The sequence below is a fragment of the Enhydra lutris genome, unplaced genomic scaffold (assembly GCF_002288905.1).
Source record: "Enhydra lutris kenyoni isolate GAN:26980312 unplaced genomic scaffold, ASM228890v2 scaffoldscaffold67, whole genome shotgun sequence".
Lineage (NCBI taxonomy): Eukaryota > Metazoa > Chordata > Mammalia > Carnivora > Mustelidae > Enhydra > Enhydra lutris.
The window spans coordinates 3,986,022-4,002,474 of record NW_019154151.1 but is presented as its reverse complement, the minus strand read 5'-3'; the positions used below and the strand labels follow the sequence as shown (position 1 = coordinate 4,002,474).

Below are 16,453 nucleotides of genomic sequence, written 5' to 3'. Positions count from 1 at the left end.
GTAAAATAAAATAAAATAAAAAATAAATTAATTAATTAAAAAAGAAGTTATATCTTCAAAACTGGTTAATTCCTATGCCCCACATGATCACATAGCTTTACCTGTGCTAATATAGCAGTGTCCTTTTTCTCGTATCTCAATTCCATAATGTAGGGTACAAAGAATAAGAAAGATACACTGCATCTCCACATTAACATAAACCTGGAAAATGTCATGACCATCTGTAACAATTGAGATTGCCATCTTGGAAGAAAGCACAGACTACCTTCATCAAGTGTTCTATTTAGGGAGTCAATCTGTATGTAGAGACTACTACAGCATAAAGGAACTAGGAACTCTACATCTTAGAAGTGGGATAAGAGCTGATTTTCTAACTGAAGGACAGTCTTCAAAACACATGGTGGTACTCATGGGATTACAAAATCAGGGAGCCAAGAGCATATGTTTCTAACTTTTAGAGGGCTGCATTTTTAAAGAGAAGTTTAGAAGAAATAGCTTGTGTTTTGTTCAGATTTTGAATGTCACAAAAGATATTAGATGTGAGGACTCTGGATCGAATTTCTAAGCTAGTATCCAAACATCCTGATTACTAGAGAAATGAGAATCACTGAGGCAATCTTTTAGTACTACCATTTGCCTGTGTGCACAAATCCCCATGCACTGATTAACAGTATGTGCTTTAGGATACATAGCAAGTAACATGGGAATTAAAAGAACTTGTTTCTTTAAAAATATAAATTTACTGTTCTATAAATTTAAACACTTCTGGACTTCTTGACTTAAGTAATACTAATGCTTGCTGTTTGAAAAGTATAAATTTTGGTATATTGATTTACATGAAGAACTGAGGGAAACAAAACCCATGACACAATTAAGGAAGCTGAATCTAAAATGTCACCACTGGCATAGTACCACAACAGTGCAACATTTACTTTTAAGCTCAAGAACCTGTTCAATGGTTCTCAATGATGAGAGCCCATTAAGCACAATACAATAAAACACAATGGACTTAAATAATGGTTAACCATCAAATAATCTGAACAAAGGAAATTATTTAAAACTAAGAATGATAGCCAGTCCTTAAATCATTCTATGCTGCTTAGTTGTTTCAGAGGTCAAAAACAGTAAATATTCCTACTTCAAAGAATATAATGTGGCACAGACAAATCCTTAACTTGAAATGTTCATGTCTGCCAGTCATAAATAATGAACAAATAGTATGGTGTGTCATGGTATTACATAATGACATATAAAAATGCAAAGTTCTGGGGCGCCTGGGTGGCTCAGTGGGTTAAAGCCTCTGCCTTCGGCTCAGGTCATGGTCCCAGGGTCCTGGGATCGAGCCCCGCATCGGGCTCTCTCCTCGGCGGGAAGCCTGCTTCCTCCTCTCTCCCTGCCTGCCTCTCTGCCTACTCGTGATCTCTGTCTGTCAAAGAAATAAAATCTTTAAAAAAAAAAAAAAAAAATAAAAAGCCAAATTTTTTAAAAACATAAAAATACAAATTAACATAAATGAGCTCCTCTGCATTTTGATATACATTTAGATCAGTGTCACTGATTACAACCAGGGACTCGAGGAGATCACCAACTGAAAACTCTTTCCTGCAAATAGCCCCAACAAGGAGGAAATTTTAAAGGACCCAAAGGGAGAAAAAGGAAAGTTTGGAAAGAAGACCTAACATTCCACCCAACCCTGTATTTGATAGAGAGTCTGAACTTCCCTTACACAGCACTTTCCAACACACATTACATACTTTAAAGCAATTTTCTTCTCAGCAAAATGTCAACCACAACTCCCCGCAAATTCAAATAATGTTAAACACTGTGTGATGGGGAAAAAAAAAACATATTTCAGTGAAGCAAGAGACCATCAAACTCTAAAAATACCGTGAGCCACTGAAATAATTTGAGCCTTAGGAAAAGTTGGATTCTAAGTGTGCCTCTGACCCTGAAATGTTGGGTCAGTCCTTTTTGGAGAGCAGGTCTTTATTTGTAAAAATCTTGAGAACAGCAACTCACCTTGCCTACAAAAAACTGATAGGCTCTAAGAGCCTATACATACAAAGCCAAGTGATAGTTGTATAATTACACAGATTATTAAGTGCTATTTTATTACAAATATGTAGGCTTTATTTCCTGGATACATTAAAATCTATTAGAGGAAGAAAAATTTTCTATTAATATCCTGTAATTACTTCTAATTTAGTTTGAATAAAGAAAAGGGATTCCTCATTTTACAAGCTACCAGATTCAAGAAAATCTACATGTGATTTTCCCCCATTTTCAGAATTCTGTAACTTGCAGAGGTGTTCTGTAATGCTTCCTTGAATTGAGCTGTGTATATCCAAAAATTCTGTTACAGTGCAATGAGAGGCAGAGTGCTTGCGAAGTTTGGGACAGAGAAAACAGATTTAAGCCTCAACTTGGATACTTACTAGCTTTTCTTTTTTTTTTTTAAAAGATTTTATTTATTTATTTGATAGAGAGAGAAATCACAAGTAGGGAGCAAGGCAGGCAGAGGGATAGGGGGAAGCAGGCTCCCTGCTGAGCAGGGAGCCAGAGGCCAGCTCAATCCCAGGACCCTGAGATCATGACGTGAGCCGAAGGCCAAGGCTTAACCCACTCAGCCACCCAGGCGCCCCTACTTACTAGCTTTTTAATATTGGAAAAATTGTATGACTTCAATGGGTTTTAGTTTCCTAATTTGCAAAATGGGGTTAATAATAATTCACCTCCCTGAATCACTAGGAAAGTACTTTATAAACTGTTAAAATACAGGCAACAAAATGTGTAGACTATTGACTAGGATTTATTGAACTTTGGTAGAATGCCTTTCAGTATATCCTACAGTGGTTATTTTCCAAAATAGTTTTGGTTATAAATTAATAGTCATATATTTATTATTAACCCATATTTAAAGGTAGAATTGCTGGTTAGTATTTATAGAAAACAATACTTTTTTATGTTTTTATAAATAAACCACAGCAGTGTGACAATTACATATTCAATAGTTTTGCTGGTAAAAAATATACCCTTTACATCTGTGAGGAACTAAATTCTCTAACTTAAAAAAAAAAAAGTTAACACTTATGTCAAACACAACAAATCCTTTATTTAAATCAACTGTCTGGCTTTCATTCAGGAGTAATTTATTGAGGGCTTCATATAAATAGGCACTGGGAATTTAATGTAGAAGAAAATAAACATTCAGATTCCACAAGTTCTCAGCCTTGAAAGAGAAATAAAATAATTAAAGTGTGAACAGTTCTTTAATAATGCCCTCAAAGTGTGTAGTGGGAACCAGAGAAGATCTGAAGAGCAAAAACTAGACAAAGAACAGTAAAGGGCATTATAAAAATGTAAAAGGCAAGCTGTTAAACTTACATGTTTTTAAAAAAGAGAGAAAAATGGAGTATTATTAGGAGGCTAGGACCCTACCTCTAGTTTCATAACTAAAGCAGCCACTGACTGTCCTGGTTTGCTTGAGACTGTCCCAATTTTAGCACTGAAAAGTCTCACATCCCAGGAAAGCCTTATCCTGAGCAATATCTGCACGTTGAAGTGGTAACCCTCAAAGTGACTATATTTGGAGAAAAGACCTTTAAGGAGGCAATTAAGGTTAAAAAAAAAAAAGGCAAAAGGGTGGGGCCTAATCTGACTAGATTAGTGTGCTTATAAGAAGAGGAAGTGGCACCAGAGCTCTCAAGCACATTCTCAACTATATGCAGGGCACAGAAGAAAGGCTCTGTTGAGCATACAGCAAGAAGGTGGCTGGCTGTCTGCAAGCCAGGAAGAGTCTGTCACTAATACCACGTGATGGTCTCTAGGAAATAAGGCCTTTTACATTACATATACTCTATAGAAATGATGGAGCTTAGAAAAAGGAAAACAATTACATTACCATACTAACCAGACACTAACTAGGCCAGCACCTTGATCTTTGACTTCCTATCTCCAAAACTGTGTGAAAATTAATTTCTGTTGTTTTAACCATCTAGCCTTTGGTATTCTGTTGTGGCAGCCAGAACGTGCCAATACACAAAATTTCCCTTCTCTGAGTGTCAGTTTTCTTAACTACAGACTGAAGAGGCTAGAGTAGTTACCTTCTTTTTTACTTTCTTCTTTAAGATTTTATTTATTTTTGAGAAAGAGAGAGAGAGCATGAGTGGTGGGGAGGAGCAGAGGGAGAAGCAGGCTCCCCACTGAGCAGGGAGCCAGAGGTGGGACTTGATTCCACGACCTCAGGATCATGAACTGAGCCAAAGGGAGATGCTTAACTGACTGAGCCACGAAGGCACCCACAACCAGTTATCTTCTTATGTTAAGATTCTAAGTTTATATGGAAACAATCCACATCATTTCAGCTAAAAATGATGAGATGTGAAATTTTTAGAGTACTTAGATATGACTTTCTTTTTTTTGTAGATTTTCTCTTGGATTATATATTTCCAAATTTGGCTTCCATAGACAGCAGTCATTTTCTTTATAAATCATATTTTCTGGTAACTAATTTTCCATTTCTCATTAAAACTGAACCTTTTCTCTTTCCTTCTTACAACTTCTATGGGGTAATACTGACAATATTCTGTCACTAATATCACATGATGGTCTCTAGGAAATAAGGCCATTTATGTTACATATACTTTACAGAAATGATGGATCTTAGAAAAAGGAAAACAATTACATTATCATATTAATCCTTATGACAAAGTAAGATATATAAAATTTTCTCTGTAGTAAACTGTAATGTTTTCTTCAGGTTCTTTGCATAATATACAAAAGGAGATCATCCTACTGTATCACGATTTCTTATGTCTCTCTGTCCAACTAGAATGACTAGAAAGTAATAGAATGGAGGAAAGAGATATTAACTCAAGGCTGAAAAAGAAAGGTTCATGTCCCTTATAAGTTATGAAATGAATGATTTAAAAAATTACGAGGGTAACTTATGTAAACTAATATATAAATAACTCAAAATCTTCTCATAATCTGCCTACCAACATTATCATTTGTCTCCAACGTACACCCAATATTCCAGACAATATGCTTTTCTAATTCATCTTCAAAGACAAGATGATTATTCCTAGTTATCTACCATCATTAAAAAAGTTATCATTTAAAATAATTTTTCAAAGAACTCTGACAAAATTCATTTTATTTGACCCCCCCCCCAAAAAAAAACCCTACATAACAAAATAAACAAAGGTTACTGCATTTCCTCATTCACAGGTAAGGAAACTGAGTTCAGAAAGAGTAAGTGACTCAGCCATGAAAATTTGGCTAGTGACTGGCAGAATGGAAGCTAAAAGGTATGTTCTGATTCCAGCATTCTCCCACCTTGTAAGGTTGTGGCTTCTTCTCTCATATAACCTAATTCTACCAATCCTTTAAGATCCTTCTGTTCCATTTTACACTATTGCCCATCCCCATCCCATCATTAAAAATTCCTCCCTCCTGAAGCCCTGTTAATCTCAACAGTCATTAGTCTTGCTGTTCATTGATGGGGTATCTTGTGGTGTTATATGATACACTATATGTAGTTTATTTCCTGACCACTTAATTGTACCACTAGTTTCTTGAGGTTTTTATGTGTTTTCTGTATTGTTTGTATTCCCCTGGTGTACCAATGATCTCTTTCATTTTGTCTTTGTTTGGGCCTGCCTGATACCCATTCACCTGCCCCTAATCTTTGGCATCCTTATCTTTGTTTAACAGCATTCTTTATGAGATGACCAATCTTCCATCACAGATAGTCTTGGCAGTGTTATCAATGCCTTCCCTTGGACAAGGAGTATCCTTGTAATCCATACTAGGTCAATCAATCTCTCTTTCTGACAGACAGAGATCACAAGTAGGCAGAGAGTCAGGCAGAGAGAGAGAGAGAGGAAGGGAAGCAGGCTCCCTGCTGAGCAGAGAGCCCGATGCGGGGCTCAATCCCAGGACCCTGAGACCATGAACTGAGCCAAAGGCAGAGACTTAACCCACTGAGCCACCCAGGCACCCCATCTTTCTAATAAGAATTTGAATCAAATTCAGGGCAAGGAGTAGGAAAATGGTTGGAGTTAATACAAAGTCAATTTCTTGAAAAGACTTTCCATTTGTTATTACTTCCCATTTTCTCAAAGCTGCCCATTTTTGCTATTTTTTATTTTTTAAAAATATTTTGTTATTTGTCAGAGAGCATACACAAGCAGGGGGACAAAGAAGGGGAACCAGCAGGCAGAGGGAGAAGCAGACTCCTAGCTGAGCAAGGAGCCTGATGCAGGGATCAATCCCAGGACCCTGGGATCACAACTTGAGCCAAAGGCAGACCCTCAACCAACAGAGCCACCCAGGCGTCCCAGTTGCTACTTTTTTAAAGGCCAAGTTATTCAGCCTTTCTTCAGTTTCTGGTTGAGCTATCTCATATCTTCCTGATAAATTACCTTTTTCTTTCTTTCTTTCTTTCTTTCTTTTTTGCTTAAGTCAGGCAGAATCACTTTCCCTTGTTTGCAAACAAAGATCCTTACCTGATATACCCACAAAGCTTAGTGCCTATGGAGTGTTAAGGATTTTCAAATGTTTTGCTCTTATGCAGATTATATGTTATTGTATATAACTGAAAACATAAATAAATGATCCTGAAGTGCACCACTGCTATTCGTTAGAATTTTAACAACCAATAGGCAAGCAGGGGGCAAAGCTAGCATGGGGAACTCATCTGCATGGAAATAACTTGTATTATAGTTCAGAACCCTGGTTTGGTAACTCACAGAGTGATAATTCACAGCTGCAAATTAACAAAGCATTCCGTGGTAAGGGTCATACTTACAGTAATGATATCATTTAGTTATATTTGACATTTAGGATAATTCATCTGTTTTCCTTTTCTTCCCAAATATTATAGGAGCTATTTGTGACCATCTGAATTTTTAATAGTATTTTACTATAAGATACATCTGATAAGTTTAACTGCTTATATCATGGCTCCTTTTTTAAAAGTAGGTGAATAAGGGACATCTTGGTGGCTCAATCGGTTAAGGGCCTGCTTTTGGCTCAGGTCATGATCCCTGGGTCCTGGGATTGAGTCCCCCAGCAGGCTCCCTGCCATTCCCCTGCTTGTGTTCACTCACTTTCTTACTCTAGCCCTCTATCTGATAAATAAATAAAATCTTAAAAACAAAGTAGGTGAACTTTTTAACATACTCTGTAGCTTCTTGTAAAGAGCAGATTATAGTTTTAAATTCACTGAGAAATGAAATTATCCTTAGAATAATTCAGGTGGGGAAAATGGCATCATTTTCGAAGCATAATCAGTGTTCTACAAAGGAAGTTCTCTCTGCAATTCTTTAAGGAAAACATATTAAGAAAAATCAACCAAGTAATCTTCTATAATATAATTGGAATTTAACAGCAATTCTGGCTAATCATACATCAGCAGTTAATTCACTTTAACAGATTACAAACCTATTTCTAAGTATTTCATAAATTTCTGTCATTTTAGACATTTATATCTACTCAGAATCCTTTGTATCCCAAGAACATCCTCTTAATTCTAGACATTAGGGGAGTATCATGCATGTATATGATATTTCTCTTTCTTAATGACAAGTATTTCCCTGAAGATAAAAATCCTGCTGAGTAAGTGGTGGGGGGGAGGGAGCATTTTAAAATATTCAATTCTTCTCTTTTAGAACATCTATTACTACATGATAGTATTTCCCACAAGATTATTTTTATTTCATGTGAAGTTGGCAAAAATCTTTGTGCTGAATCCTTTGAGCATACCTCTAGTGATAGATGTCAGATCAGTGTTGTATGGAAGAACTTTTATTTGACAGGTAGATGACAAGAAGGAGCTTCTCTCCAGAATATAACTGTAAAATCCTTCTGTGAGATTAGTATCATCTTCTGTTTCTGTGTATAAATGACTTATTTATATTTGCTATAAAAAATCAGTTCATGTAATTAATTGGAATAGTATGGAATTAAGACACTTAGAAAAGGTACATATTTATTCAAATCAGGTAAGTTTGTTTTAAATGTCTTTTTATGAGTGAAATGTGAAATAGGTACATAATATAAATTTTCAATGATCTTCTATCTTAATTTATAATATTTTTATAATCATCTTACCAAAAATATCTTGATTCACTCATGTGCATACAGCATATACTCAAAACAAATAGCATCTTCAGAAGAGTTGACTTTATTAGTATTGAATACATGGTATGCAATATAAAGAAAATATATTAAATACTTAGATTTATCCTATAAATCTGGCTATGATTTATTCCATATTAGTAAAAGCACAGCTTATTCTCTCTGGCATTATCAAATAATTTCACATGTCCCCTAATATCACAAGAAGAGGGACAGACTTTTTTTTTTTTTTAATAAAATCTACCATTCCAGATGATCTGCCCTATCTTCCTGGCCCTCTTTCCTAATATAACTCAAAAATAAGTAAGAAATAAATAGATATAATTCCATTATGCATGTTATTACCTACAAAGATTATTCTCCATCTATTTGGCTTAGAACTACTTGAAGCAAATCATTTTTGATACGTATTAAAATGCTAGTCATTGTATATGTAGCACACATCTATTTAATGCATGAATAGAAATTTATATCCATTCCTACATCTGGGATTCTTGTGTTATAATGTACTTTAAGAACTAACCAAAGTTTCTCAATGTTTTTTATGCTGTGAGAAGAAAAAAAGTGAAAGAATGGTGAGATGTCAAGGAGGGACTGTTTGTTTTCAGATTTATTTCCCTCTTTACCTTTCTTTTTTTTTTAATTTAATTTTTTTTCAGTGTTCCAAAATTCATTGTTTATGCACCACACGTAGTGCTCCAATGCAATATGTGCGCCTCCACAATACCCACCCACCAGGCTCACCCAACCCCTTTCCCCCCTCCCCTCCAAAACCCTCAGTTTGTTTCTCAGAGTCCACAGTCTCTTATGGTTTGTCTTCCCCTCTGATTTCTTATAGGCCTTCACCTCAGTGTCTATTGTTTTCTCTTTGTAACAGACAGGTCTTTCCCTTGAATAAGGTGGTTCATTATAGCCTAGAAATGGCCATATACTATCACTTTTATGTTTCTCTGCTTCTTCTCATGAGAAGTAAAATGTCAAAAAAAATACTATGAAATGGCTTGATCAAAACAATCAGATGACTGTCATTTGAGTTTTTTTCCTACTTTAGGTAAATAGACTATATATCTAGTATAAGCTTAGTAACAACAGTATTTAACAAAAAAAAGGGTATTGATAGTTTTGACTAGAATAGGCAAAGCATATTAAAAAAAAAGTTCCCAGCTATTTACCTCATTATATTTAGCTCCTCAAGTAGTTTTTAGAGAGACATTAAGTAAGTACAAGGGAACTGAAGTATAATATTGCATCTACTTTGTGAAAGGCAATTTTTTAAATTTACAAACTACAGTAAAATCTGATCAGAGAAGTTTATACTACCACAGATTTTGCATAGTCTTTGAGATTTTACTGTACTAAAATTAAAAATATATATATATATTTATCTGTTTTAATGAGATATAATTCACTTACCACAACACTCATCCTTTTAAAGCATACTTTTTTTGGCTTATGTACTATTGCCAATTTAGAGTGACCCCTCTCACAGACGAAATTATGATTCTAAATTAGCATTATAAAATGTTATCTTACCTTACAAAGGAAGTTGATTTTAAAACCCAAAGACTGGGCATTTCTTGAGCCTGAGTTCATGTAATTTCCAACCAAAAGAACTAACTCTAAAAGTCTGTTAAAGCTTTCACTTTTCTTCAGCTCTTCACAGGCAAGAGTTACTGCTATGATACTTGGTTTGATGTTGTTTACATGCTCTTCAAATGTGAGCTTGAAAAGAATGTTTTTGAGACGAGGTTGCAACATTTTCACTGAGCTCATCTGTAAGATAAGAAATGCTCTGTAAGAATATATATATATAAAGCCTGTTATTTTCTTTTCCAGTAGACATAATTTTATAGACAGAACTATAAAATTTCTGCATAAAATGAATTCCTTCTGGGTTTTAAAACTTATTGTTTTGGTTTGTTTTAGACATTCCAAAGGAAGATTTTTATCAAAGTTTAAAAATAGTTAGCTGCTCAGTTTTAAGCAAATCATCCCTTATAACAATAAGAAAATATTACTAAAGCTAAATGCTTGCTCTTTGTTAACTGCATAATCATTAGTCATCAGTAGCATTTAAACTACCAGTTGTCTCTGAGGTGAACTATGAAAATTTATAAACATGAAATTGAGATGAGTGAGCAGTTAGGCCACAGATAAAAGATGTAGATGATGACAGAAAATGTAAGTGGAACCACATTTCCTAAGAAATTACTATTACTATGCTATTTGAAATCAGAGGACTAGCTCTGAGTGAACACTTAATTTTTAAACCTAGATTTCTAGTCATCAATTATATTAAATATTTATATATGCTCTAAAGAATTTCTCCTACATTGACAGAATGTTGATATTAAATTATTAGGTTATGTATAAGTATATTATTTAAGAATTCTATACTGGTTTTCTTTAAAAGAATTCAAATTGGGTTTTTCTTACTTGTTTCATAGTATTGGTGAACATTCTCTGCTTCTTTTGGTATAGCTCCTATGGTAATAATTTCTTTTAGCCATTAGTTTCCTCTAACTCCAAGTCATTTAACTAGCTTTCGTTCATCAGATGAATTTTGGGACAGAATTGGGGGTGGGAGTAGACACATATGAACATATACAAGCACACACAATGAAAATAAATACTTCTTTTTTCTCTTCAGGGCCTGAACCCAGGACCTTGAGATCAAAACCTCAGCTGAGATTGAACAGGACACTTAACTGACTAAGCCACTCCGGCACCCCCCAAAAAATTATTAGTCGTCCTAATTATATTTATTTTTTGCACATATAGCTTAGTTTCTTGAAATATAAACATGAAAAGAACTTGACAACATAAACAGAAGTCCTTAAGCCACAAAGTGCCCTTTAAAAGAAGACACTACAGAGGAGGTGAAGCTATATTCTACTCGTAACAGGAGCCATAAATTAGTATGCATTAGTCATACTAAGAATTTGCTGCAATCAAAAGTGTGAATTTTTACAATCAGACTAGTTACACAGATAAGAGCTGGATCTCCATTACAGGATCTAGGTGTAAAAGAGAATGTACTGAATAACTAAGCGTAGAAATAACAGGAAGCACTGAGCAACATCCCCAGCCACAGATAGAATGATTAAAATGCTCATGTCTCATAAAGGCACTTGACTGTACCTAAGTGCTATAACTAAATAAAATACAAACTCGACTGAAATATATGTTTTTTTAGTTGTGCTCCCTAGAAGCATTTTAGTTGACTGACATTCTTTGTTTTATAATTCATTCCTTGAAGTACTATGGGGTGCTGATCATGGTGTTATATTATGTGTAAGGACCTATTTAGCAAGACGCTTTCATTAAAGTTAAACAAAAACCTTGTTGTTTAACCCTTAAACTGTCCCTGCTCCCCTTCCCCCAAGGGATTTACTTAAAAACAAGTCCTGGAAACCAGCTCCGGGTAACAAAGCCCAGATACAAGGGTGGGTCAGGCCAGGTGGAGACATCCGATCAGTGGGGTGTTGCATACTATCTTCCTAGCTACCAAGGACTATGCCCCCCACCCCCTCCCCTTTGGGAGCCTTTTTGGCGCCAATTCTAATCAAGGTGTAATAGGCTGGTTCTAATGTCTACTAGGGTAAATTGTAATTCAATTGGTCACCTAGCATCACTGTGGAGTTTCCTGTGTGTGTTACAATCTCATTGGTCACCTGTGCATGGCCAGGCCAGACCGCATGGTCTTTGCCCTTAAAAGCTGGTCTGTGAAACAGAGAAGGGTTGCCCTCTCTTGTAAGAGGTGCGTCCCCGAACACTGGGTTAGATTCTTGATGCTTGGTGTGAAATAAAGCTTTGCTTGACCTTCGCTTTGTATCAGTCTCACTCCTTTAGTCACGGACCCATTATTGGGGCATAACATATGTACAGGATTTATTTGTGTTGTGAGGTATTTGTCTATCAAATCACCTCAAGCAGCTATCATTTGTTTAGCTGATCTGTACTACATTTAAAAAAATACACTGACAGCTTTAGTGAGAGCAGCTACAAATGGGTTATTTCCCCAAAGAATTGGACCAACTTTTGTTTATATAATTTAAATTTTATACACTTCATTACCTATGCAGCTGGTGAGTATCGATCTATTGCCAAACTACTGTAAGAATCCAGAGAGGGAAAAAAAAAAGTCACAGGTATAAAAATCATGTGTGAAGGAAAAGGAGATAGCTACATGTCACTCCTTCTGTGTGTCACCCGCCTTTAAGGTTATTTCTATTACTTTTCTTTTTGCACTGACAAGAAACATACCTTCAACTATCATCATATGCAAACATAATTGATCTTATAGTCACTTCAAAATATAATGTTAAGAATTTATTAGAATTAACAGATATGTTTGTAACAAATATAGTTTGTTACAAGATATTTGTCCCAAATAGTTAAATACTATTAGGACTCACTGCACACTGACAATAATAATTTGTATCTGTGACTATAATAAAGGTTATGATAATGAAGACACATTAAAGAAGGGTAGATTTAAGTTAGATAGCAGAGAGAACTGCCTATACAAACTGTGAAATCCAGACTCAGTAACTGAGCAAAACTCTTCCTGGAAGTATGGAAATATAGCAAGAACTGTGATTTTCTAGTAACTAATTTTCTTATCGTCTTTTAGACAATAACCTCCTCAAGGGAAGGATCTCTCCTGCTTATCACTGTACTTTCTGCAGTACACCTTGTACCTGCACTGGACAAAATAATCAATACAAGTTCACCTAGTATATGGAGCCAATGGCAAATGTTTCTATAGAAGATGTAAAGGAGATGGGGCGCTTGGGTGGCTCAGTGGGTTAAAGCCTCTGCCTTCGGCTCAGGTCATGATCTCTGGGTCCTGGGATCGAGCCCCACATAAGGCTCTCTGCAAAGCGGGGAGCCTACTTCCCCCTCTCTCTCTGCCTGCCTCTCTGCCTACTTGTGATCTCTGTCTGTCAAATAAATAAATAAAATCTTTAAAAACAAAAAGATGTAAAGGAGAGATAAGAGCCATAGTTAATCTATAAAATGAGACTTTGGAAAAATAGACTGTAAGAGTGGGTTACATAGGTACAGCCATCTTAGCTTGGGCAGCCATCTCAGGCCCAAGGGCTGAACTTTCCCCTACTTTACTTTAGTTCCAGGGACCCCCCCCATCCTGCTTTAGTTCCAGAGACCCCTCCACCCTGCTTTAGTAACAGGAATACCTAACCCTGTAAACACTTCCAGGAAAAACCACTATACCTAACCCTGTAACACTTCCAAGAAAGTACCTAGCCCTGTAACCAGCCTGGCAACAGCTAATCAGCCTACTGCAGAAAAGTCTGAAACTTCTCCTCCTTCCCCTGCCCCAAGCCTCTTGTAATGACCCATAAAAACCCCTGCCTTAACTAGCCTCGGGGTCCAAGTCCCTACTCTGCTGTGTCTGGTATACTTGGGCCCAAGCTTAAGCTTGTCAAATAAACTTCGCTGTGTGACTTGCATTATCCCAAGTGTTCTCTGTCTAATTGAGGGGTGGTCGACTCCATACCCTAACAGTGTTGTATAACGTACAGAGTTGTCAAATCACAATGTTGTGAACATGAAACTAATATGTATGTTTACTATACTTCAATTAAAAATTTTAATAGAGAATACTTTCCCCAAAGATAGTGGTAACATGGAAGTTATGCATCAACAAACATCTAGCAGTCTTTAGTCTGAAACAAAACACAGTAACAAAGTCTGCTCCCAAACACACTGTAAACTCAAGAGAATCACATAAGAATTTGAAAGAATGTCAAAAATCCTGAAAACAACTGTTTGAGGCCAAGAATGGCCATCAAAATGACTGCTGCAATATGCTATTGTATTAGGAATTACTGATAAACATGGGAAAATGAGTTAATTCCTGGTTTTTAAAACTTAATGAAAAGCAATTGATCGCAAAACTGATTCATGTTCATAGGCCTAATCTGAATGTTGTTTTCAGGTGTATTTTATTTTATTGTAAAAGCTGATATAAATAAGCAATCCTGCTACAAAATGAAGTATTATAAGTTAATGGAATGAACAAAAATATGAACACATGGATTTGAGAATGAGTTACAGTGGTTTTCTTTTACTCAATCTCAAAATTATCAAACCGGTTTTTTCACCAGATAAAATAAATACACATCTAGATATAAGAGCTAGCATTCATGCTTACGAAAAGAATGAAAACAGAAAAAACCAAGACATTACATATCAAAACACTAATGAAATCATATGAAAAAAAAGTGATTTTCCCAATGAATATGCAAACCTGAATAATCGTTTAATGTTAATGGAACAGAAGAGCTATAAATTTCCATCTAAACTAATTGCTTTTGATGATATGTGGGAGAGAAAAAAAAGCTTTTAGAATTTTCCTTTTCACCTGGTTAAGCTATCTTGAATAGAGCTCATTAGCTCTTATGAGGCTTAAAAAAAATTAAAAAGCACACCGATTTTATAGTTGTACTTCCAACTACAGGCATAAATCCACTCCTTGTGCCTTCACGTATTTGTGTAGAAAAAGAAAAAAATTAAATTTGCTATCAACAATATCATATAATCTGTACTTTTCATTATAAATGTTTTTATGCACAAGGCTATCTCAAACATTTTTGTTAGATTATAGCTGCAGAATGTTTTTAATTGAAAAATATGGGTAATTTTGAACTCAGAAAAACAAAGTACTGATTACTAAAAGAACTAATTATTGCCTTCTTTTTCTCAGAAGACATGTTAGTTTACTAGATACACACAGTATGGGTCTCCATCCTCAGTGCAAGACAAGTGGGAATTTCCATAGCTTTGAGGTTTCAGAACAGCTGAGATGCAAACACTTTCTTAAGAGTCTAAAAGTTCCTGCTGGGGTTCTAACTGGCAAAGCTTTCAAAGATCTGTGCTTCCCCCCCTCCCCAGTAAAAGTACAGCACATAATTACAATGATGTACCAAATTCAGTTCTGTGGGAGGCGCGTTGGAGGACAAGTTGGTGGGATGCTTTGCAGACAATCTACCCACCTCCCCACCATCACTACCACCAAAGAAAAGGAATATTGATCATAAAAGGTGTGACAAAGGGCATATTGCTCTTACCAGGTAGTCTGCCTCTGAACAGAGGAAAAGGTCCCTGGGCTTTATTATTCGTTTCTTTTTTTTTTCTTTTTTTTCCCCTTTTTGTTTCTTTTCAACTTATTACATGTGAATATAAGCAAGCCCAATGATGTTACTGCTAAAAGGAACCAAAAAGTTTAGAGAAAGCTTAGCAGCCCAGTCACTATCTCAGGTAAGTTTATTTCTTTCAAAAAGTCACAGCCAGATTATTTCCCAAGTTTTGCCAATTTTATTGTTTTTTGTTTGATGATGAAAATTTTAATGAATCTTGCAGGAATAATGTCACTTCTGGCATATGCCTATTACTAACTGATGAGATTTGTTTTTATCATTCAAGAAGTTACATAATAATAGAAACTATGCAGGCCCCTGGCAGAGGTTATAGGAATGAAATTAAGAAAGAATATTGTTAGAGAAGGCACATAAAGAAAAATTTTCAATAAGGCAGCTAAATTCTTCAATATTATCAAGTGCCACATGGATAGAGAATTAGGACTAAAATGAACCCACTTGATTTTGGATTCAAGTTACACATTCATCAAATATATATTAAGCATATACCATGTGAATAAAATCAGCATGATGATGTATGCTCTTGAAGAAGTTGCAATGTAGTAGGGGTTTATAGACATTCAATAAACAAACTCACAAATGAATATTTAACTAAGAACCATGATAATTTCTAGAAAGGAAAAGGGTAAAAAAAGGTGATCTGTGGGATTTTAATAGAGAGCCTTAATTTTGATTGATAGGCAAGTGAAGGTATCATTGGAAAAATGAACTTTAAGCTAAAAGTGGAAGAATAAACAGGAAAGAGGCAGGCAGCAAGTGAGAGTAAGCAGCAGCAGGATGTGTAATGGGCCAGAGGCAGGAAAGAACCTGGTAAATTCAAAACACTGAAAAATAAAACACAATGTGGTTGAAGTATAATGACCAAGAAGCCAAGCCACAGGAGACAGAAGTGGGAGAGGTGGTAAATTCTGGTGAGGAGTTTATATTGCAGCCTTAGTGCCATACGACAGCACTGATGCTTTAAGCAAATAAACAATATGTCACAAGACAAATGAACTCTAGAAATGCCACATTTGAGGGCTGTGCTGAGACTGACTTGGAGAAAGGCTTTTGCATGAGTGGGGAAAACAAACTAGAAGTATGTTATAATTGTTTAAGAAAATGATGATGTTGGCTTGGGCTAA

General features: G+C 35.6%; 1 protein-coding gene across 2 annotated transcripts in view; it reads right to left on the bottom strand.

Annotated features, from left to right (window-relative positions):
• The window catches only part of LOC111159173 (diaphanous related formin 2), a 1,005,724-nt gene that overhangs the window by 492,487 nt on the left and 496,784 nt on the right, over positions 1–16,453 (bottom strand). For both annotated transcript variants that reach the window (XM_022521608.1, XM_022521609.1), the window contains one exon: positions 9,676–9,915. In XM_022521608.1, coding sequence (XP_022377316.1) covers positions 9,676–9,915 — 240 coding nt within the window. The remainder of the gene's footprint in view (positions 1–9,675; positions 9,916–16,453) is intronic.